Source organism: Perissodus microlepis, chromosome 7 (genome assembly GCF_051167445.1).
Source record: "Perissodus microlepis isolate ML-2025 ecotype Zambia chromosome 7, ASM5116744v1, whole genome shotgun sequence".
Lineage (NCBI taxonomy): Eukaryota > Metazoa > Chordata > Actinopteri > Cichliformes > Cichlidae > Perissodus > Perissodus microlepis.
The window spans coordinates 48,616,190-48,641,734 of record NC_140467.1 but is presented as its reverse complement, the minus strand read 5'-3'; the positions used below and the strand labels follow the sequence as shown (position 1 = coordinate 48,641,734).

Below are 25,545 nucleotides of genomic sequence, written 5' to 3'. Positions count from 1 at the left end.
GTTTTGTGTGTGTGTGTGTGTGTGTGTGTGTGTGTGTGTGTGTGTGTGTGTGTGTGTGTGTGTGTGTGTGTGTGTGTGTGTACGTAGGCTGAGCTTGAGACACAGGCTGTGGCTGCGCTATTGTGAAGGTATCATATATACTAAAGATCACATTTCACCCGCTGTGTCTGTGTGTTTAAAGGGAAAAACGCGAGAGAGCTCAGAAATAAGATTTAAAATCCATCTTCACATGTTTCTGGTGTCATTATTGCTTACTTTTTGTGCGCCATCCATTTATTCCATGTACTGACCTGAGAAGTATTTTCCTTCCTTCCTGTTTCTGATTACAACATTCATCTGTTAAAATAGAGGACCAGATCCAAAGTTATTGTTATCTTTAAAAAAGGATAATGATGCAATTTTTGTAATTTTCCTCTGTTCACCCATTGAATATATTTTTATTTAAATAGTGCCACAAATGCAACAGCAGTTGCCTCAAGGCACATTATAAACTAAGCTAAAAACTTACAATGATACAGAGAAAACCCCAAGAATCAAGAGTGGGAAGGAAAACTCCCTTATGAAGAAACTTAAACAAGTCCAGTCACTTTTCTTTCCAAGCTCCTTAGATTACAATGACCTGGATGACTGAAAACCTTCACAGACTATTCTGAAAGGATTCCACAATTTGTAGATGCATTGTTTGCAGATTAGAGAGCACAGCCCCGTCTGCTTCACAATTCATCCTGCTACTGCTTAGACCAGCAGTCAAAATCATCAATAAGCAGCAGTTGGTTCCACTGGTACCATCGCTGTCAGGGTGCTGGGTCTTTTGAGTTTGACTTTATTGTGTTTTTGTGACCCTCTGTATTACAATCATGGTTTAAGTTCAGGTTTTATAGTTTAGCCTCGAGTCTAGTTCTTTCTATGTTTGAGTTTTCTGGTATTCCCAGTTTATGGTTCGTCTGAGGTTCCTCGTGTGTGTTTGTCTCACCCCTGTGTCGCTTGTGAATCTGTCACGTCATCTGTGTTTACGTCGCCCTGTGTGTGTGTGTGTCTTTGAATTTTATCTCCCGTTCCTGTTTGTGTTCCCCTCCTTGTTTTTCTTTCCATGTCTCTCCTGTCTGTCATGTGCATCAATGTGTGATCTCCCCAACCCGTCATGTCTCTCCTCTCTCCCTCCCTCCATGTCTCGTCTCCCTTAACTGTTTCCATGTTTCCATGTCTCTTTGTGTCTCCTCCCTATGTCTCCCCATACTGTCTTGTTCCTATGTACGTTCCTTCCTTCTGGCCCTGGTGTCTGAGTCTGTGTTTTATTTCCTGTTTTATTTTGACAGTCTATCGTCCAGTGTTTAGTGTGTTTAGTTTTGCTTTCCCCATCTCTTATGCCTATTCATTCCAGCTGTGTTCCCATGTGTTTCCACTTTCCTTGTCTTCTCTGAGTGTATATATTGTCTCTGTCTCCCTCAGTCCCTTGTCGGTGCATCCGTTTACACTCCCTCGTGTCTCCATGTTTCCATGGTATTTCCAAGTATTTAACAGTATTTAGATTTCCCAGTTTAGGTTTTTCATGATTTGTTCTTCGATTAATTTGGTTTCCCTGTTTTGTTCATGTCTGTTATCAGCCACAATAAATGTCTTGTTTTTTGTTAAGTCTAGTCCATTCTCCTTTGTCTGAAATTTGAGTTGTATAGAAGAAAATGTTGATAATTCCCAAACACTTAATTCAATACTTTTGTTAAGTGTAAAAACTTATGGATCCAGCTGTAGCTAACTGAGATGTCACTGGTCTGGTTTACTCAAATCAGCTGGGTCTTGTACCTAGCCCCAACACAGTTTCTTTGTTCTGTAACCAGTTAATCTTCACAGCATCACATTCATTTAAAATTAAAAAAAAATAAAAAATTAATCCAGTGCTTGTTCATGCAAAATAAAGAATGTGGAGTTAGACCCTCATTACTTACACTGGGGTATACCATACCTGGTCTATGGCCAGATTTCTGTGAGTCCCCCAGAGCATGTTGTGCACTAGTGATTGATTTATAGAACGAAAGAGAAAAATCTCTTTTAATGTTTTCACTCATTTACCAATACTTTAGAAATCGGCCACTATCCATTAATAATAATATCATTTTAGTAGCCAGGTTGTCGAAAAATACTTGGCAGGATCTTTTACTACAACTGGCAACAACAGCGGTATTTTTCACAACCTGGCAATCCAAAACTGTTCTTCATTTATAGAAAACCAGTGACATGCAGTAACATCAACAACTCTCTCAACAATAAATCTTTTAGTTACAACTTCGGAGCCTGTGACTTTTGAGGAAGTAATGGCAGCCAAACATTTCCAATTTACATGTTTAAGCTGACTAAATCTACACTGGAGACCATTTCCTGCTACGTACCAGGAGTGATACTTAAGAGATCGAAAATTAAATTTCCCTCCACATTTTTTTTCTTAAGTGAGCCTCAGCCTGAAGTCATGCATCTTGAACATCACTTTGCGCTCCGGGATACCGAGAAGCTTCGCGCACGGCATAATTGACTGTGAGGTAACAGCGGCATCAACCTGGAGAAGAATAAGCCGCTCTGAATGGTGCTTTTTGCTGCAGAGCCTCAAGCAACAAATTGTGTCCACTTGAAATGCACCATTGATGAAGAGTCTATGTGTAAGAGAGAGAGAGAAGGGGGAAGAGAAAGAGAGGGAGAGAGCGAGGGCGACCACACAGTAAACGCACAGCTCCTATGGCAGATCTGTTCCGCTTCACTATCACGCAGTGAACCGTTTTTTGGCTCTGAAAGAAGAGCTGCAAAAAAAAAAAAAAAGCAGTTGGAATACCAGTTGCGGGGCTTTTTTGTTTTTTGGTCAGCAGTTGTCGGAGTTTGCGCCGCAGTGATGACCAAGCGCTCTTAGCGGGTTAGGAGTGGAGGAAGACGTCCGTTTGCCGTTTGCTGTCGCCTTGTCCGCTGGACTAACATCGCATGGGGACATGAGCAGTGTGGATCCATCCTCTAACAAACTGTTGACTTTCAATCAGCGGTAAAAAAAAAAAACCCCAACAAAACAAAAAACAACCTAAATCCCACTCATACCTGTGTGAATGCCGCTCACTCATCTGTTGATTGCATGCTATGGTATCTCCTCCAGCACTCGCATATTTTACGCAGCTGAACGCAAATTGGGCTGGAAACACCTGCTCTGGTGTCTTCCAGCGTTGTCACCATTTGTCGGTGCGCATTGGCACCTGCTAGATCCGCGACTTGTTTGTCCACTAACTGGCAGGTTTTGGTCGAGTTCTGGCTACTTTACGTGTGAGGTGCATGATTTATCGGTCTTTGCTCGTTTACTTCTGTTAACTAAAAGCGCCGCTGAATCCACAAGTCTCCAGTCTGGAAGTAAAAAGCTCCTCAACGTACAGCTTTTAATTAACGAATTACTGTCGTTAGTTTTAAAAATTAAAAACAAACAGAAGAAAACCAAATTGGTTCATTTATTTTCTTTCATTTTTGCGAGAACAGACATCACAGGCGCTATGTGCATGGAAAAATATGAATTATTCATAACCTGCTTTTCAGTTCAAGGTGTGGAGGTGCATTCGGCATTCTGGCTTTGTGTCAGTATAACATATGTGAGCCACACAGAAGGCAGGCATCTGGCTTAAGCTGAGCAGCTGAGTTTAGATGTAGTCCAAGGCTGCTTACTGTGTGGAAGCTGCGGCTCTTTTAGCAGCTTAAAAGGGAGAGCTTTGGGCTGCAGTGACAGCTGAACACAGAGACTGGGTGTATAGGAAATACTCTGAGGTGCCAGCAGCATACTGCAGCGTTTGTGTGAAGAAGACTGTGAAATGTCCATTCTTAAAATGATTTCTAACATCGCTGATCTGGATTTTTTTTTTTTTTTTTTTGCCCCATTTTGTGTGATTTCTGCATCATCTTAGCTTTCAGTGATCACTCTTGCAAATTGTGACTTAGTTTTATTGGGAATAATTCATAAGTCCTTATAGAAAAGTTAATGAGTAGCAGTTACTTTGCATACATATACTGTAGTGTGCTATGCAGCTCTGTCAATAACTTCACTTTGATATTTACATGCAAATTTTCTATATCACATCCTGGAGTGCACAATAAGAAATTATAATTGGGATACTGAATGCTTAATTGACAAATTAGTTTAAGGAATTTCTCATACTACCCAAAAATAGTCTTCCAGTTGGTAGTATAACATCATATTTTTGCAGTAATTCCTAATATTTATAGTTTTTCTTCATGTGTTGTTATGACAGCCTGTGTCGGAAAGCCTTCAAAAAGTAACATTATTTCTGAATTGTGTACCAGCTAATGGATTTTTATGTCGGCCCCAAAAGTCTTTTGTTTGGCATTGTTCCTGCTCCTGTTGGCATCTTTTTCTCTCATAAACAAATCCCATTTTGTTGTGATTAAAGAGTCACACAGTGCTTAATGTACTAGGAAAAAATGACTGGTTTAGTCTCGTGGAGCAGTTGGAGGTTTCGTGTGATGGGTGTACTCTACATTTCACTCCATTTCAAAGGCTGCTGTCCATTGTCTTGTGACAGAAACCACAATTTGTAACCTCTCCTGTACTGCATTACTTGAGTAATGAATATCCATCTTACCATCTTACCTGCGATTTCTCTTTGCTCTGAGCTTTCAAAGTCATTTTGCTTTGGCTAACAGCCATTATTCTGCTGGAAAGTGATTGTCTGGACTGCTGTGGTGCAGAGTTCAAGCTATGATGTCTAAACATATGGGTGGCTTCAAATGCGGGACTATAATTTCAGCTGTGCTATATCTCAAAACCATGTAATGACACACCATGTCAGGAGAGTGAGGTAGCTTGATGGGCTTACAGCCAGTCATACAAGCCTGAAAGTGGACTAGCTGCTCTGATGCAAACAAGGTGATGTGAAGCAGATGTAAAGTTCATCATGTACACACTTTTAGTACACTGCATTACAGGCACAGACAGTAGGGGTGGGGGGATGGTATATAGATTAACTATCTATATTGATTTCAGAGTTAATGTTGTTATGAAATATATAAATACACTCACTGGTTACCTTATCGGATACACTTTACCAGTACACCTTAGTTGGACACCTTTTAGTTACCAAACTTCCTTAATTGTATGTGCTCGAAACATTCCTTATACATGATCATGACTGACATGATGGCATCACACAGTTGCTCCAGATTTCTTGGCTGTACATCCATGATTTGATCTCCTGTTCCAACACATTCTATTAGAATGTGATCTGGTGACTATGGAGGCAGTTTGAGTAAAGTGAACAGACTGTCATGTACAGGAAGGCAGTGTGAGATGATTTGAGCTTTGTGACGTCACACATTATCCTGCAGGAAGCACCCACGAGAAGATCTGTACACTGTAGTCATAAAGGGACAGACATGGTTAGCAGCAATACTCGGGTAGGATGTGGTGTATAAGAGTGGGGTTTAAAGTGTGCCAAGAAACTATTCCCCACACTGTCAAAGGAGCTTGCAAAGAAAAGCGTCTGGACTTCTTTAAGTTTACTTGAAGACGTTTCACCTCTCATCCGAGAAGCTTCTTCAGTTCTAAGGTCAAATGGTGGAGAATTCCTGAGGTCAGATGGCCCAAGATGTGAGTGGGCGTTAAGGCGTCTGGGAAGGGATCTCAAAACTGGATTATAGATGGCAGAGAGTTGGTGTCGTAAACCCCCACCTCTGTTCAAAGATGGTCGCTCACAGTGGACATAGATGGCTTCTTTCACTCCTCTTTCAAACCATCTGTCCTCTCTGTCCAAAATGTGAACATTGGCATCCTCGAAAGAGTGTCCTTTATCCTTAAGATGCAGATGGACTGCTGAGTCTTGTCCTGTGGAGGTGGCTCTTCTGTGTTGTGCCATGCGCTTGTGAAGTGGCTGTTTGGTCTCTCCAATGTAGAGGTCTGGGCATTCCTCGCTGCACTGTACAGCATACACCACATTGTTAAGTCTGTGTTTTGGCGTTTTGTCTTTCGGGTGAACCAGTTTTTGTCTGAGCGTGTTGCTGGGTCTGAAATGCACCGGGATGTCATGCTTGGAGAAAACTCTCCTAAGTTTTTCTGATACACCGGCTACATAGGGGATGACAATGTTGTTGCGTCTGTCCTTCTTATCCTCCCTCGTTGGTGTCTGGTCTTCTTTTCTGTGCCTCTTTGCTGACTTTAAGAACGCCCATTTAGGATAGCCGCACGTTTTGAGTGCTTCCTTTACATGTGTGTGTTCCTTCTTTTTTCCTTCAGGCTTAGAGGGAACATGTTCTGCCCGGTGGTGTAGGGTCCTAATTACTCCAAGTTTGTGTTCCAAAGGGTGATGGGAGTCAAAGAGGAGGTACTGGTCCGTGTGTGTGGGCTTCCGGTAAACTTCGATGTTGAGTTTGCCGTTCTCTTCAATGTGCACAGCGCAGTCCAGGAAAGGCAAACAGTTGTCCTTTGTGTCTTCCCTGGTGAACTTGATGTTTTTATCCACAGCGTTAATGTGCGCAGTGAAGGATTCCACTTCTTGTGTCTTGATTTTGACCCAGGTGTCGTCCACATATCTGTACCAGTGGCTGGGTACTCTTCCTTTGAAAGAGCCAAGAGCCTTCCTTTCCACTTCCTCCATGTAAAGGTTGGCTACAATAGGTGACACGGGGGAGCCCATGGCACAGCCATGTTTTTGTCTGTAAAAGCCTTCGTTGTATTTGAAATATGTAGTGGTGAGGCAGAGGTCTAACAGTGTGCAAATCTGATCGGGTGTGAAGTTGGTCCTGTCCTCCAAGGAGCTGTCTTCTTGTAGTCGTTTTCTGACAGTCTCCACGGCCTCCGTGGTGGGTATGCAAGTGAAGAGAGAGACTACATCAAAGGACACCATGGTTTCATCTGGATCCAGGGTAAGTTTCTGGACCTTGTCGGTGAAGTTGGTGGAGTTCTTGATGTGGTGTGGGGTGTTCCCCACAAGAGGAGCAAGGATGGTAGCAAGGTGTTTAGCAATGTTATAAGTGGCTGAGTTTATGCTACTGACTATGGGTCTGAGTGGGACAGCTTCCTTGTGGATTTTAGGAAGTCCGTAGATGCAGGGTATGGCATCCCCTGGGTAAAGGCGGTGATATGTAAGGCGGTCAATAATTTTGTCCTTTTCAAAGTCTTGAAGGCAAGCTATAACTTTCTTTTTGTAGCTGCTTGTGGGGTCTCGCTTTAAGGCTTCGTAGGTATTGTTGTCACTGAGGAGAGTAGTGATCTTTGTATGGTAATCTGTAGTGTTTAGGACCACGGTGCATCTTCCCTTATCAGCTGGTAAAACAGTGATGTTGTGGTCTTTGCTCAGGGAAGCGACGGCCTTCTTCTTCTTCTGAACTGAAGAAGCTTCTCGGATGAGAGGTGAAACGTCTTCAAGTAAACTTAAAGAAGTCCAGACGCTTTTCTTTGCAAGCTCCTTTGACTACGATGACCTGGATGACTGAGAACCTTCACAGACATATTCCCCACACTATAACACCACCAGCACCAACCTCAACCTTTGCTAGAAGGCATGCATTCCTGTTGTTTACAACTGATTCTGATCCTACCATGTGAATGTTGCAGCACAACTCGATACTAATCAGGCCCTGCAGCCTTTTTCCTTTTCCTTTTTTCTTCTGCTGTCCAATTTTGGTGACCCCGCGTGAACCATAACCTCAGTTTCCTGTTCTTAGCTGATAGGAGTGGCACCTGGTATGATCTTCTCCTTCTGCAGCCCATCTACTTCAAGATTCGACATGTTGGGATGCTTTTCTGCATACCTTGGATGTAGCCAGTGGTTGAGTTAGTATTGGTTTGTTATCGACTTAAGGCAGTTTGGTCATTCTCCTTTGACTCCTATGGTCAATAAGGCATTTTTACCCAGAGAACTGCTGCTCACAGGATTGTACAGGATGTAGAACTGGCAACATTGAAGCCACATTCAGATCTCCTTTTTTTTCATTCTTCTGCTTCTTCTGTTTGAATTTCAGCAGGTCGTCCTTTGCTATGTCTACATGTTTAAATGTACTGAGTTGCTCCCATGTGATTGGCTGAAAGAATAGCTATATTAACAATCAGTTAAACAGGTGTACCTTATATTGTTGCCAGTGAGTATGTGTATAAATTGGAATATATACTTGAAATCCTGTCTGTGTTACACTCCTGCAGCTCTGTTCTCTGACAGGTACATGTTCCTCATCACATTCAGGGCACTTCACTCCCGCAGCTTGTTCCACCTCTCTAATAGTTTGTTAGCACAGCATGAATGTTGCTTATCTGTTTGGTCTGACTGAAACCACCTTGAGCACAAACAAGCAACCGGCTACACCTCACACATGTGTTAAAATACCTTTCATTTTACAAGTGTTTTCCAGAACATACGAAGATGTAGTCTCGGTCTGGCAACAATGTTTTTCCCTTTGAGCATTATGGAGGTTATGAGGTTTTGAAAAAAATAAACAAATCAAAATAAGTCAAAAAATATCAGTTGTAAAGATTTGATTACTCTGCATGCAGAACCACTTGTACATGCATCTTTCGCACAGTTCAGCCCTAACTCAAAATATGAGAATCGTCATTGGAAGCACCAAACTAATAAAATGAACAAAATGAGCTTCAGTGGGAGATGCAGTGGTTCTCATTAAGGAGATGGTTGAGGTAATTTCACCTAATCACCTTCCTCCAAGATAGAGTCCCTTTCATGACCCTCTCTCTCAGAGGTACAGTGAAGGGCAGCAACTCCCATTATGGGCAGAAAAACCCACGGCACATATAGTTGAAGGTATTGTTGTGCTGGACCACTTTCTTAATCGCATCTCTGTAGAAGAGGCAAGAATGAGGGATGGGAGAGTGTAAGGAGATGATGATGGATACATCCTGTAGTTCACACACACACACACAGACACACAAATGCAACCTTTAAGCCTGTGTGGGCATTATGTATTAACAGCCCTACATCTGCCTTTATCTTGTCTGCAGAGACAAATAAACCTTACCACAGAGTGAGGAGTTAAATGGAGGTAAAAGGGAAATAGAGGGTGTTGGCCAAAAAGGAAGAGGAGGCTAAACATGGGGGTCATAATAGGCAATCGTGGTACATGATACACGGTAACACAAGATATTCAAAATGTTGAATGTGTACAGCTAATAGCACACTGTTATTCACTGAATCAAGCTGAGCACCCATCAGCTAATCGGTTGAGTTAGCTTTCAGGAACAATGGCTAATATTTTGGGGCTTCTGGTGTCGCCGGTGGATCTCTAGGTGAGGACTTCCTGTACCATTGTTTTCTATGCAGATGACTTTTGAAAAACTAATAAAAGGCAGCAGCATTGTGAGACTATATATGGTTTTGATGCCAGAAATCTTATAAATTCACCAGGGGATCAAATAATTATTTCCCCCCACAGGGGAAATAATAATTTGGCAATTGCAATCTTTATGTTTTGTCCTTATTGTGGATTGTTTACTGCACCCAGTATGATCCCGTTCAAATGTGATTGGTTAGCAGAAGATGGATTACTCCTTGCCTTCTAATCCTAATCTCATAAATTAAATGTATAAAATCATGAAAGCCTTTAAAGATTTAAGCAGTTCTGTGATAGGTCACACACACTTGTGCTTGTGTTTGAACAATTTGTCCTGAAGCACCAGCTAGCATACTGTACCGATGAGAACATGCAACTTCAGTTTTCACACAGTTGCTGCGTGACAGCCGAATAACTTTAACTCCACACAAACTTCCTCCCCAAGAGTTATATCTGTAGTGTTACTGCAAGTTGTGAGATATTTGCCCAGATCCGTGTGTACTCAGTGCGTACGCTTGTAAAGAAAAACATGTCTCATATGTGAGCATGAACTGGTACTGTAGCAGCATCCATCTATCCAGCTCTCTATGTTCAGTCTAATCTTATAAAATTCTATAGACAGAGAGGCATTGTTTCTGCCACTCTTCTCTTCTTTCTGGAACTTCTCTGATTAACATTTGAGGAAGGGAATGACACTGCACAGCATGACGAATTGCATTGCACATCCACTTCTATTTGGCAGTGCCATTGCTTCATAAATGGTTTTATTGCTAATGGGATTTAACTAGATTCTTATGACATTTAGCATTCCAAAGAAATAAAGCGTCACAAAGGGAACTTTGAGAACGCTGCCTGCTGTGAATAGACAAATTAATTGATTGTTTTAGAATTCTACTGGGCTCGCTTTGTCTTTTCAATTCATCTTTAAGATTTGAGGCTTTTTAAATTGCTACTAAGAATATCTTCTACATGGATAACGTTGGATCGATAATAACACGATTGTCATGACTAAAAATAAGCAGTGATACATGGGTGTATCAGCAGTACTGTAGGGCAATTCAGTGCTGTCATACTGAGAGTCTCTTAGCAAAGTTTTTGTATGGACGGAAACCAATATTCGGTCTTTTGTGTGGAGCACCGAGTGTCAAACCTGACATTTATAAACACAAAAACACTTGAATGACTGACCAGCTTTCACTGTAATTTATTTACCACTGAGAGGAAAGAAATCCACTTGTTTACTTCCTCTCAGTGTTAAATGATGACATTCATGAAAGTGCAGTGTCCGTGTTAAATATGTTATAGCTGCGAGTCAGAGCTATGCTGTGATAAGCTTAGTGACTCAGATCTCTATTGCTATTGCTCTCTTCATTTATATCTCAACTAGAATGAAAATTGGAGAACTTACGCTTGTGCATGTTTTAGTGTTTTCAATTTGTCATCATTTTATTTTTCCTTAAACCAGAGAGAAAACAGCTCCTTATTTTCTGTCCCTTCTGTGCAATACTACTTTATGTCCATTATAATGCTTTTAGGACCAGATAAGGTTATTCATATTGGAGAAACACTTAAATTTTTTGTATTAGTATTTTTTAACTTTTACGTGTGTGTGTGTGTGTGTGTGTGTGTGTGTGTGTGTGCGCGCGCACTGGTTTGAATCTGTCCCTGTGTCAACTCTGTGCGAGTGTGTATCACCAGCAGTCATCTCTCCACACCAATCTCCATCTATCACTCGAGCCTAATTCAATCAGGACCCCCATCTCAATCAGAAGTGAGTTGGACACAGCTCCCGGGTCAGTCACTGTGCTGCTGGCAGCCACACCATACTGAGAAACAGACAGAGAAAAGAAAACCATAAGAAGGAAAGACGCAATATGAATTTAATGCCAATGACCAAAAGGACAAGTAGGATAACTGAAAATGGAAAGAAGTGCCCTTTGGGTCATGGCAACCTTTTCGCTGACTCCCGCCTGAACTCTGAGAGTCTCACCCTTGTACCCCTGCCCTCTTCATTGCTTTCACCCGCCACCCCAGTTTTTGTTATTCCCCTCAGAACTTTTGATCCTACCTCTAAACAATATCCTGTGCAAAGGGCAAGAAGCAGTAGTTAAAATGGTAAATTTGGAAAGGGCAAATAATATAAAAGCACAGACAGCCCCACATAGAATTCCCATATTACTAGTTCACATTTACTAGTAATCCAATGTGAATACAAGCAGAAGATGATTACTTACCAATACTCACGTTGAAGGAGTGGCAACAAGTGGAAAATACGGATTTGATTTTTTTTTTTCTTTAGACACTCACTGGCCACTCGCCGTGAGAACTACCTTAAATCTTCATGGCACAGATACAACATGGTGCTGGAAACATCCATCAGAGATTTTGGTACATGATGGCTCAGCAGCATCATACAGTTATTGCAGATTTGTCAGCTGTGCATCCATGATGCCAACCTCCCATTGCATTACATCCCAAAGTTGCTCTATTAGACTGAGATCTGGTGATTGTGGGGGTTCTTTGAGTATAGTTAACTTACTGTCATGCTCAGGTAACTAGATTGAGATGATCTGAGCTTTGTGACATGGTGTGTTATCATGCTGGGACAAAGGGATGGGATGCAACTATCCTCCAAACCATTAAACCACCAGCACCAGCCTGAACCTTTGATACAGAGCGGGATATCATGTTGTTTACACTTCTGTTGTTGACAGTGGTCTTCTGCTACTGTGCCCCATCTGCTTAATGGTTGATCGTGTTATGCAGTCAGAGATGCTATTCTGCATACCTTAGTTTGAGTTAATGTCGCCTTTCAAAGTCACTTAAATCACCTTTTTTCCCTCCTAGTCTGATACTCAGTTTGAACTTAAGCAGGTTGTCCTGACCATGTTTCATGCCTAAATCCATTAATAAGCAGTGGAAGTAGCTGGTGAGTGTATAGTAAATACTTAATAAATGATATTATAGTCCTTTAGTGAGCATAGTGCATAAAAGAAGTAATAGGCAACTATGAATAATTAAATGGCTCTATCCTCTGGCAGCTCCACTGACCTAGTCACCCTGATTTTCCTACAATTATCCAGGTGGTGCTTAGATGAAAAGTGAGATAGTAGTGTGAGAGGAGCCAGCTCGTGGTGTGTTATAATGCATTGATAAACTTAATACTTTGATAAAGCCAACTTGAAATTGTTTATATGTGACACAAGACTGACTGGTGGCTTGTGAGTATGGAGGACACGATGCATTAAGCGGTTAAGTGATGAGTACCAGTAGCCTCAGGTGGCTCCAATGACTTATTCTTGTAGTGTGATTCACTACTGCCTGTCCTCAAAGCATGTAGCTGAAAAGTGAGTGTTTCAAATGCAGTTGTCATTCAATAACTATTTAAAGCAGTAAAAGTACATACCTGAGACCATAGATATGCATAAATAAGCCAAAATATCTCACGGTGTGATGAAATAGCTGGAAATTTAAGCACATTGATGGGCAGGATCATTGTATCAGCGCACCCAAACGTAGGTGTTAGCAGAGGAAAATAAGCAGGACGTGCATGTGGAAAGAGTTAGCAGGGTTAGGGTTACCTGTGGTCTCCAGCTTCTCCATTCACGGGGCCTCGTGGGACTTTACCAATCAAGTCAGATAGCTCTTCTTTTTCTTTTTGGTCTTCCTCATCGGTGGAAAACACAGCTCAGTAACAGAAGCTAAAGAGGTTACCGAGTTGTGCAGACGCCTTCTTTGCATGCATTGTCTTGTAACCATGTACTGTTTGAATGTGAAGAATGGTGAGACACACACAAACACAAACAGGTGTTCTCTAGTAATACTATACTATGTATATTATGATAAAGAGACTGTAGAAAAACAGATGCTGCAACTGCCACTTGTGTATGAACGATGTCACAGTTTATGCATTGTATACGTATGTGATGAGAGCACATAGGACATGCATCTGAGTCTGACCGTTCCTCTGTGTTACAGCTCTGCCTCAGAGGACTTGGGGTGCAGGCGTGGAGACTTCAGCAGGAAACACTATGGTTCGGTCGAGCTGGTGAGTCCCACCCACAGTGCGCTCACGTCTTTGTTGCTCTCTTTTGTTTCTCAGCATGAGCATCTCTTTTTCTTCTTTCCTCTCATCATCATCATTGATTCTTCTGTTGATGACCTCCCCTCCCTCTCTCTCTCTCTCTCTCTCTCTCTCTGTCTTGTTCTCTCTGTCTTTCTCATTCCCTTCCCACTCCCTGTTGGCATGGATGGACAACAGAGGGGGACTGATGAGTCATGACATGCAGGGCGTGGTTCAGGGATGTGCTTTACCAGTGTGGATCACAACAGTTCTCCACTCAAAGTCATTTAAATCAATTTTGTTTTTATTAATAAAGCACAGTGTATTAATCTAATGGGATTTTAAAGTGTAAGGTAAACATCTTACGATAGTATAGGGACAGATCTGACCGTGGTTTGTGAGCAAGAGCTCTGCAACAGCAATGCAGGATGCTTTTTGCCTACCAACCTCCAAATTTAATTTGTTTTGTTTTGATGCTGCTGGTGTAAAGCTGCGGCACAGTGTGTGTCTTTGTGGTTGATTACTAAGCTGTTGAGTCATTGTTGCCCTGGGGGAGCATGTGTGTATGTGTCTGTGCATGTGTGTAAGCGTACGCCCCTCCACTGTGAGCTGAGTCTGTACTTCCCGATAGCGCAGAGGGACAGGAAGTCCTAGGGTTTTCACGCAGCAATCGTACTTCCTACCAGAGACATATTGCGGGTTTGTCCATGAGTGTCGGGCACCACGTGCTCAGCAGATTAGTGATGAGGAGAAACCACACTGTGCCTATCAGCACTAGCATACAGACAGTATGGACAGTGAAGTTGTGTGAGTGGGGTGTGTCAGTGAAAAAAATGAGAGGCTAGTATCCAGAAACTGTGAGTGTGATACAGGGGGAGGTCACTAGCTTCAGTGACTTGTTGCAGCGGGTCAGTGGTGTCCTCTCATTTCATTACCTCTGCTACACCTTAAAATCTATTTCTCTAGCATTAGCTCGGACCGTCACTATGCGAAGCAAGGTAAAAAGTGACTGACCTAGCATCAGGGATTTAATAGTAGAAAAACAAAATATGTAGATTCCGTATTTAAATGTAAGTAATTTATAAACAGCCTTTTTAAAAATATGGATTGAGTTTCTCTGTGGGCAGAGATGTATTTGACTCATCTGAGACTGAAGTTTACAGCTCTTTTTTTAATTTAGCCAACTACATCCTAGAATATACTGGCAGGTTTTGTATTGATAACTACTGTAAAATCAATAATAAAATCTAATGATAGATTAAAGGTGGAATTTGACAAGTGATGCTAAAGAGCTTAAACTCAAATTGATGACTTTTAGCCTTCTTCTGCATTAGTCCAGTTTAGTTTTTACTGTAAGCCTTACCACAGATACTGCAGACTACTTAGTTCCAGTAACCTCACATTAGCCCTTTGACCAATGCAACAGAGTTGATATATTAGCAAAAACCCATCCTACGGGCAGTTTTTCCCATGCCAGCATCAAACTTGGTATGTCTTGATGCATGTTCAATCATCCAAATCCCAAAAGGTTGATTCGTTCATCTGAACAGAATCAACTTTTTGGGATTTGGGATCCCAAGATTTGGGTTTTTCACTACAGCCAGATGAACAGAATCAACTTGGTATGGTTACATGAGCATGGCTCTTTCAGTGTAGCAAGCAAATGCCTGGAAAGATTCTCCTCGATCTCCCATCTGTCGTGACCCTTTTTCCCCTTCAGTTCATGCCATGGAATTGTAAAGGGGCATCAGATAGAAAATAAAAACCTGCCTGTTTTTAAAAATTAAACCCTATCATAAGCTTTAAATTGTAAATGTAACATGCCTATGAATGAGCAAATGCTATGTTCATTTTATGTACATAAAAACAGGAGTGTACACTCATAAACCATTGTTTTTATATGCTGATACAAAGACAGAGTACTTTTATTTGAAGTAAATATTTTAACCACGTAGATGTTAGAAATATTGGTATCTTAGATTGTACCAATCAGTCATCAGGAGGAGTTTGGGAATAAACATACAGACATGCATACTCTGCAGTCATTATAGTATGATGATAACGGTTACGTCACAATATGAATTAATAACCAGATAACTCAGCAAGATAACCCTTCTTCTTCCTATCCACAATCTGTTACAGACATGTGAAATAAAATGAAAATTGAATTTGCTTATACTTGTGGACCTCTATTTTAAACAATGAACTTGCAATCATCTGCCACTACAGAAAAAAAAAAAGCAATGCAAAGCAGTTCTGCTCGTTTTAGTTTTGTTATTTAGCCAAATGCTAAAATACAGAAACGGCAGCTTTATTGACATTTAAATGCATACAAAATGATAACAAGAAAAGAAATAATGATTTTCTGACCCACTCAAACCATCTTGGCTGCAACTATTTTGAATATTTTATTGATTTAATAGCATATGCTTAAAATAATTACCATGTTATGAAAGTCCAAAAAGTTGCAAATCCTGACGTGTGAGATCCCAAATGTTTAAATAATGTCTTACATAATTGGTCTATAGTATAAAAAAAATCTACTCACTGCCGTAAGATTACTAAGCAACATCACAGTGTATCTCTTGTGAAAGCTACAGTTTTCATTGTAAAGTGAGTTAGGTGTCGGAACAATTTCTTAGCCAGGTGCAATGGCTAATTGCTCAGGTGTTCACGCTTTCCTGGAAACATCACAATGAGAAGGACAGAGTCCCTCTAGCTGCTTGCCTATTCTGCCAATTTCCATACTAAGCTAAGCTAACTGGATGCTTGCAATTATAGTATTGTACTGTTGATCATCTCATCAGAGTCTGAGCAAAAAAAACAAACATTCATAATATGCATTTGTTTAACTGCCATGAGAATATGCCCTAAGTCTAACTTCTAGAGATTTACTTTTGAAGTTTAGTTTAACAGAATGGTTAACAGCTTCATCCATATGCTCTGAAGGAAGCTGGATAGGCTGTGTATGTTAATCATAATAAACTTTAGTACAACCACCTTTGTGCTTTTCTAATGCTATTATAGTGTATTACAGATTAATTACAGGTTTCAGGTTACATAATTCAACTAATTATTGGTGCTCAAACAAATTCACATAAAACTTCAAAATAATCATTTCATCCAGAATGATTCGGTTATTAAGACATGGCAATTTCAGGTGTGATAAAAGGCAAAATGGCATGGTTAAGAGACGAGGAAGTGGGCAGAAGGAAATTAAATACAGGGCTTGATAAACCACCTTTATATTCACAAAGGACCTCAGGGAGTATAACCACATTACTACATTACCTGTGGTATATTTTTGCGCCTCAACTCCGTAGTGAAATTAAGCTCTTGGCTTTCTATGGGAGAAGAAATATAATTGCGTGTGTGTGAACATACAGCAGAAAGTGTTTTTGTCAAGTCTGGCACTCATGCTGCTTAAGGCTGTATGTCTCTGGGGGAGGCTTGTGCAAAGGTCGGGAACGAGTCTGTGGTAATTCAGGTTATGTTGCCTTTTAGCCAACAAACAGCTCTTTGTGTTGACAGCACTGAATCGATGTGCTCTGTGTCTGTTTGTGTCCCTAGTGTGGTGTTGGAAGGTTATTAGGACCTGACATTTCCTTCAAAGAATTATTCAATTGTCCTAAAAGTCACATAATTACCAGTCATGTGTGTGATTGTTAAAATGATGTAACTCATATTTTATGTCTATCTTTGAGATGCTTCAGTGGACGTCTGCTGGGCTGTCAGAGCTGCAAGCACTCTGTGATGGTGATGCTGTGGCTTCACCTGTGGCGCCTGTGGTGGTGTGATGTTAATGTGGGCAGAGTAGTGTCCAGCAGAGATGACAACGGTGAGGTCAAAGCTTTCTGCAGAGACTAAGTTTGGGGCTCGCTTGCAATGACACACAAGAAGGATGAAGTTAAGGCATGTGGCCAGCTAAAGCTGTGATTTGTTTGGGGAGTTGCAGTGTTTTGCTGTGTTCTCTGTCAAGATGATCCCACACCGCTTCAGCAATGTTGAAGTCCAGGATCTAGGGAGGCCAATCCATGACAGATAGTGTTCCATTTTGTGGTTTTCTATTCAGATATGTTTTTACTGGATTGGCAGTATGTTTGTGATCATTATCATGTTGATAAAACAAAGCTGTTGCCAGTTACATTTTTTCCAGATGGTATTGCACGGTGGATCAAAATCTAATGGTACTTTTCTGCATTCATAGTTTTGATAAGACTCTCAATACACTGGCTTGAATGGGCCCTAAACCCCACATACATGGAGAAGGAATATACGCAACATAATTGTCGATTGTCTCACCATTTGCTGCATAAGGAAACGTGACTACAGTATATGCATCATTACTCTGTGTGGAGTTTGCGTGGGTTCTCTCCGGGTACAGTGCAGTTAGCGGGGTTGGGTTAATTGATGATTCTACATTGTCCATAGGTGTGAATATGAGTAAGAATAGTTGTCTGTATCTTAGCCCTGCAACAGACTGGTGACCTGTCCGAGGTGTACCCTGCCTCTCCCCCTATGACAGCTGGGATAGGCTCCAGTGCCTTCACTCTTCATATTCTTTCTTTTTGGGGCACGGATTTGATGGTGGTTTATTTTAGTTCTTTTAGTACTAAAGAACATGTTTTCAAATGTCACAACTAGAAGATATTGATTCAAAGCAGGGACTCCCTAATAAGAGAGACCAGCATAAGCAGAGCCATGACTCACCCTGTCTGTTTTATTTTTGGCATCATGGAAGCAGTGGTAGCAGGGCTCCCTACAATGTATGATATGATTCACTCTTGTCCACACACAACTAAGACACTATAGAGATATGTATAGGATCCAGTTTCATTTCAGCCTGCTTGCATTATAAGACACTTTGTACTGTTAAAATCATTTGATGGTGAAAACATTGAAGAGTCACTAGAGTGCTCTGCTGTTAAAGGTGGACATCAGCATCATATTAAACAGGGGTCCTTGTTTGTTTTTTCTTATTTCCTGTGTATATGTGCATGTTTACTGTTACCATGGTTGATGAGTTCAGTTTCACTGTGTGTGCACCGCCTCACACCGACATGCATCACATGCAGTGTGGAATAAACCTGACAAGAGTTGTGACGTTGCAGTGTGTGAAAAGGTTTTTGCTCCCTTCCTGAGTTTTTATTGGGGGTTTTGACATATTTGCACACTTTCAGGTGATGATCTGAAACAAATCTTAACCTGATAACCCGAGTAAATTTAAAAAAAAATGCTATTTTTAAATGATTTCATTTATCAAAGGAAAAAAAAAAAAATCCAAACCTACTTGGTTTAGTGTGAAACAATAATTGCCTTCTAAACCCTGATTGGGTTTTGGGAGCAAAAATGATAATTTCAGCAATTGTGATAACTGGTAATCAGTCTTCACATTGCTGTGGAGGAATTTTGACCCATTCTTCTTTGCAGAGTTGTTTTATTTCAGACAAATTTAAGGGTTTTCAAGCATTAATAACTGACTCCAAAACTCCCAAACTCCAAAAACTTCATTTTGGGTTTTGTTTTGTTTTTTAGCCATTCAGAGGTGGACTTGTTGGTGTGTTTCAGACCATTGTCCTGCTGCATAACCCATGCGAGTTTGAGTTTCAGGGCATGAACTGATGGTTAGATATTCTCCTTGAGAATTTTCTGTTAGTTGTCCAGGTCCTGAAGCAACAAACCAGCCCAGGCCATCACACTACCACCGCCATGTTTGACTGACTGAAATCCTGTGTTACTTTTACTCCAGATGTAACAGGAAGCAAACCTTTGAGCTTTCCACAGAATATTTTCCTTGGAACTCTCCCATTGATGTCTCTGTGAACCCAGCTTTCCAAAAATCACGGCTAAAATAACGGCCAATGATGGTTAACCCATGATTTAACAAGGGGGGCAATTACTTTTTCTCTAATTGCTTTTTTCCCTTAATAATCTTGTCTTGTCTTAAATTTGTTTGATGATCTGAAACATTTAAGTTTAACAAATATTTAAAAAAAAAATAGAAATTAGGAATGTGGCAAATACATTTTCATAGCACTGTAAGTGATATTAAGTCAATATATGTTAGCTGCAACAAAACAACTTAGAACGAGAGTTAAAGCAAACAAGGTACGGCCACAGTTTGCATTAAAGGCTCCAAATGTTAGCTCTCCTCCTCGCACTGTAGTGAACAGTGATGAAATATGGAGCTGAATTCAGCAGATCAGATCTATAGATCAGCGCAGTCTAGCTTTAAGAGTCCGGATGAGTAGAAATGAGTAGAAATATTGGATTGCTGAACTCATAACCAGCACACAGGCACAAATCTATATTTTTAAGTGCTCATCCACACAACTGAGCAAGAAATCCTGTCACCGTTGTTAGGGACAAACAACACAGTCACAAAAGCGACGCCCACCCTGTCTTGTCATTTCATTCTGCAACAACGCCACCGTCCACTTTAAAAAACTTAATTGTGCATTGTTTCATCCTGACACAACAGCTCGGAAAGCATGGAATGTTGTTTTTCCAGTGAACTGAATTGTCTTTGAGGCTGAGTGATGGAGTTGGTGACAGTGAGGTGGGTGCTGGCAGTCTCTGGTGAGCCAAACGGAAAAAAGAATAGGAAAAACCCTTCAGACACACATTCTCATGGTAATATTTTCTGCGTGCGGACATTGTATTTGCCTTAGCTTCGTGCTATTTGATGTGCCGCAGTGCACAACATTAAATGAGACTGGCACTACTGGCAGAATCGGTGCGTGTGTGTGCTGAGAGGTTAGCTGTCAGTCTTGCACAGCGACTGGTGAGCAGACGGCTCCGCTCCCACCTGCCTACCAGTGTTACTGTCATTGCCTCAGAGGCTTTTGACTGCACTGTCACACTGTATTTATTCCCACTCTCAGCGTGTATCACACTGTTTGCGACGCGTCTGTTCGCCTGCTTATTAACTGCATAAATTCGGCCGAGCAGAAGACACTTTGGCCACAAGTGGCAATTAAGATAAAAGCAAATAGATGTATGCTGTGTGTAGTTTTGCTTTTGTGACGCAGACACTGAAGTGTTTATCCATTAAGCCAGAATCACACGTACGTGTTTCAGGCTTCGGTCGTCTCGAGTCGTAATCATTTTAAAAGGGGTGACTTGTTGCATTGCTAAATTGAATTGTGGGCTCTTTGCAGAAAGTTGAGAAAAGATCAAACAGCCACATATTGCCTTTTTTTGAATGTTCCAGCACAGTTGTGTTGTGTTATGCAAATTATTGAAGACACGCTAAGAAGCCTGATGTCGTGGGTGGTTGTGCTGATCCTTTTTTTCCCTTCTTTCCAAATCAATGCACTGCTGGTGACCCATAGTGTAGTAAACATAGAACAACACAGATTTGAATTAAATGGATTTGCTGCATAGATTATCCTTTTGTCGTGTTGAGTCAGGATTGGACCGATATCTGATCTGAATTTGAATTTGATTGGTGCGACTGATATTTGGGTCGCGAGTACAGACTCAAAGTGACTCATCCACACGTTTGACTGTTATGTTACTGTTATTCATGTTATGGAAATAGTTAAAAAGTCAGTAATGAGCAGAGGTGGGTGGGTGCTGTTTTTTTTCCTTTTTTTTTTCTTCCTTTTTTGTTTAGCTTATGTTTACTGAATAAATCACAACTATCACTGATCGCTACATTTTGCAGAATGGCCACGGGATGAGGGGAGGAAACATAAGTGTCCGGTTGAAAATCGTCAAATAAGGCAAGTTCACAACAAGTTATATCACTGCAATAGACTGGTGACCCATCTAGGGTATAAGCTGCCTCTCACCCCATGACAGATGGGATAGGCTCCAGGTGAAGCCACTACATCTATCGAAAACCCCAAAATAAAATTCCAAAGAAAGCAAAACACTTTCCTTTGCACACAGCCACTCACTGTCACTCACAACATTGAAAATGGCTCGCTGGGGCTGCCTGTTGTTCTCCCAGCTTTTGTATTCTGTGCTGAGTCACCTGAGTCAGCACCACAGGAGAAGAGGGGGGCGCCTAAATAAGGGGGGAGACAAACAGTTACCAACACTCATGGTTCCTAGGATATTTAAAAGTAAAAGATTAGTCTTAAAGCTTTTACTTTTTGATAAAGCTTATAGTCCGAGATGGATCGGGTGACCCTGAACCCTTCCTTAGCTATGCTCCAATAGGTGTAAGCTGCTGGAGAGTTCCCATAATGTACTGAAAAGTTATTCTCTAACCTCTTTTCACTCTGTTTATACACTGCTTTGCATGTAGTTATTACTAAAATCTGTCTCTCCTTCACAGTGTGTCTTTTGCCCTGCAGCCCCGTTCATGTTTCATAAAAAGTGAAAGTGAAAATAAAATGCTCCTGCTAACAATTCTATGTAGCCTCTCGTAGCTTAATCCTGTGTGCCAATAATTACAAAAAAGAACAAAATGGATATCTGTCAGAGGAATCAGACTACCAGCAGTGTTTTTTAGAAGATCGGCACCTTCTTAAGAGCTTTCAGGAATATTGTATGGCAGAGTTTAGTTTGCTCAATGTCATATCAGTACCACATTATTTTGCTTCTTTTGCAGACTAACAGCTTGTACAGCTGATTTTTTTTTTTGTGAGCTTCAGTTTGCATTTCCTGACTGAATTTGGTCTGATTGAAGAAGGAGGGTTTTATGCTGATCCAAGCGCAGGAAGTGCTTCAATTTTAAGTTACATAACTTATTATATGGGAGCAATTAATAGTGCTTCAACTCCTTCCACTGTGCATCTGTAATTCATCTGAATAAAAAAACACAATGAAGAGTTTTATTACCGTAGACCAAGAGGAAGGTGAAAAGAAGAGACTGAATTTCCATGATTCTTTTGACAACTTCTTCCGATTCAGTGACTTATTTTTAATCAAGGAACTCTGTTTAATCTTCCCGTTTTTTCGCTTAGTCCTTTTCTTTAGCACTTTCTGCTTCTCTCTTTTCCCACTCCTAATCTCCATCTTAATTCTTTCAGTGTCTTTTTTTATATCTTCTCACTGAGTGTGCACCTGCCTCTCTCCTTTTTCTCCCTCCCCATGCCATTCCCTCCTCGCCCTCTTTCACATCCTCTCCTGCTCTACTGAACTACGCCTCTGTGTTTCCTGCTTTCCTGGAGGGTTGTGGGTGTGCATGAACAGGCCCGCTGATGAGATCAATTATCTATCAGCAGTCACAAAAGTATTGATTTAACACCCCCATGCATGTCTCTCTGCACTGCATCTCTTTTTTGACCCGTGGGCCTCGGGGGAAATCAGAGGCTCTGGTACGAGCTCGATTGTGTACGTGTGAAATGCTCAAGTCGTGCCCTAAAATGTGAGCTGTTTAAGTGTGTCTGTAAGAGGGAGTGTGAGTGTGCTTCATCCATAAAGCCTCCAAAGCCTCTTAAGTTCATGAGATTAAGAATTGTGGAGATATCCGTTATTCTTTCACCGCTCAACTTTGTGTTGTCATTATGCACCTCTCTTGGCTTCTAATGTTTTTTCCCTTCTATGTAGTGGGGAAAATAATTATTTGATCCCTTGTTGAATTAGTAAGTTTGGTCACTTTAAAAGAAATCAACAGTCTCTAATTTTTATGGTAGTTTCATTTTGTTGGAGAGAAAAAACACATTGAGTAAAAGTTATAAACTGATTTGCCTGTCATTGAGTAAAATAAGCATTTGATCTAATTTGGCCCCGATTATTCAGAAATGAAAGAAGTATAAAATGATCAATCGCCTTCGATTTGGAGCTCAATGAAAGATCTTGCCTTTTGGGATTAGGATGATCATGATGAAGGTGATTGATCAGTCCATAACTACAACGGAGGAGCTTGTTAATGATCTGAAGGCAGTTGGGACCGCAGTCACAAATAAGACCATTGTGACCACACTACACTGTAATGGACTGATATCTTGCAGTGCCTGCAACATCCTCCTACTCAAGAAGGCACATATAGAGGCTTCCCTTAAGTTTGCCAGTGAACATCTAAATGATTCAGAGAAGACTTGGGAGAAAGCACTGTGGTCACATGAAACCAAAATGAAGCTCTCAGGCATTAAATCAACCTACCGTGGTTGGAGGAGGAGAAATGCTGCGTACTGTGAAATCTTGGATCAGAACCTCCTTCCCTCAGCCAGACACTGAAGATGGGCCATGGATGGGTCTTCCAGTGTGACAGTGTCCAAAAACATACCACCAAGGCAACAAAGAAGCATATTAAGGTCATGGAGTTGCCTAGTCGGTCTCCAGACCTCAGTTCTATAAGAAATCTGTGGAGGGAGCAGAAGCTTCGAGTTGCCAAGCTGCAGCCTCTGTAAAGAGGAGTGGGTCCTCCTGAGATGTCTGCAAACCTGGTGACCAGCTACAAAAAACGTCTTATCGTTGTGCTCGCCAACAAGGGTTTCTCCGCCAAGTATTAAGTCATGTTTTACTTGGTCATCCAATGCTTATTTACATATACAATTATAATTTTATATACAGTTACTGACTTGCAAATCAATTTTGTTAACTTTTATGTAATATGGTTTTTGTTTTTTGCATTTTGGATTGATATTCGGCCTCAATTAAAATTAAATTTCCATCAAAATTAAAGACTGTTCATTTCTTTGGAATTCAACAGGGAATCAAATAATTACTTCCCCCACCGTACTGTATATAGGTTTGGTCCTCCTTTTTTTTCTCCTTTTCCTGTGTCTCCAGTATTGTTCCCAGCAGTGTCGAGGTGTTTTATGAGTTGTTTGTTAAAGCGTAGAAGCATAACAGGCTCCCCCTTTTCCCCTGTTGCCCCTCATTTTGCCTCCTCCAGCCCACCGGGTATCGTTGGAATGCAGCTTTTTCTTCTTTACCACTCTTCTGTTCCATGATTTAAAAGCAGTGGCTACACAATGCATAGGCACACACAAAAATGCACAAAAACACACACACAGACTCCCCAGAGAGCTTAATCTCTCTTTTCTTCTGACATTTTTCTTTCTTTCACCCCATAACAACTGAAAGCCTATTCACACACTGCAGCACAAACACTTACCTAAAAACACAATTAATACTGAATGTCTCTCTCCTTTTTCTTCACATCCAGCCACACACACAAACACATCCACCAGGGAGGTAGTGCATTGCTCTGTATGAACGCTACATTGGTTTCCCCTCCATTATCTTGCGATTGGACAGTTAATGTTGCAGGAGGCACGAAAAATAGAGGAAGATGGTGGCCTACAGCTTCGACATTTACTTTCCATTTTCAGCACTCGAATACAAAATACAGATGTTAACAGAGTCGCAATGCTCATTCATTCACCCATAAACATGGGCACGTAGAGGTCCATACCCACATGCGAAAATGTGCAGGGAATTTTGATGCCTTATAATATGCATATAAAAAGAGAGAGCATCTTATTTTCATCAGTTTATTCTATAACAAAATGAGTTATTGCAAAGAAGTCTGACATTTATCAGAGCTTCAGACCTGCAGTAAACATGCTTTGGTCTGTATTGATTTTAATATGCCATTATATACACTTTACCTAAGGAAGTAAATGCAGCTATAGTGCTGTACTTGTGTGCACATTAGGGCGGAGTGAAATCACTGTCATATTAATAAGAAAAATGTTGCAAATATGTTGTTAGAATTCTTTTTTGAATCACCAATTTAATCAAATTCAACAAGCCTACAGTATAGTCTGCATAAATGCACATAACACTTACAGGTCTCCCATTTCTTTTGCAATGAGTCTGACACTTACGGTGTCTCAGTTCTTTGAGTTACAGCAAACAGACGGACTCATTTTCCACTCAAGCAAGGTTAACTGTTTGCTTTCTGTGGTGGTTATCAGAATTTACTAGCATCTTTCATCATGACCTTGCAGTTGAGCTAAACTGGTTCAACTGCCAGCACCTGCAGACAGAGCCCTTAATAAAAGATCGTATAGCTTTTACTGGTTTGAGATTTATTTCACTTAAGGGTTAGGGTGACTGTGATTTTAAAATTGTGTCTTAGCAAGCGTTGTAAATAGCTAGCTAGATATTAGCCAGGGACGCTTGTTGTTTTCCGGTTGAGCTTAATCTGAAGATGCTTTTTGTAGTCTTCACATATGGAGCCTACTCTCCATCACCTGAGTCATGATGTCGGTCCTTCCAAGCATGCGAAAGGAGTTGTTAAAAACTGCTTCGCAAAACATCCTAAATCCACA

The 25,545-nt window shown here is 40.9% G+C and overlaps 1 protein-coding gene across 5 annotated transcripts in view; it reads left to right on the top strand.

The window, feature by feature from the left end:
- The window catches only part of garnl3 (GTPase activating Rap/RanGAP domain like 3), an 80,611-nt gene that overhangs the window by 16,701 nt on the left and 38,365 nt on the right, over positions 1-25,545 (top strand). For 4 of the 5 annotated variants that reach the window (XM_084935621.1, XM_084935618.1, XM_084935620.1 and 1 more), the window contains exon 2: positions 13,282-13,351. In XM_084935621.1, the coding sequence (XP_084791747.1) occupies positions 13,282-13,351 (70 nt within the window). Of the gene's footprint in view, positions 1-2,610; positions 3,020-13,281; positions 13,352-25,545 lie in introns of those variants that run through there. The other variant, XM_084935619.1, reaches the window with a different exon arrangement.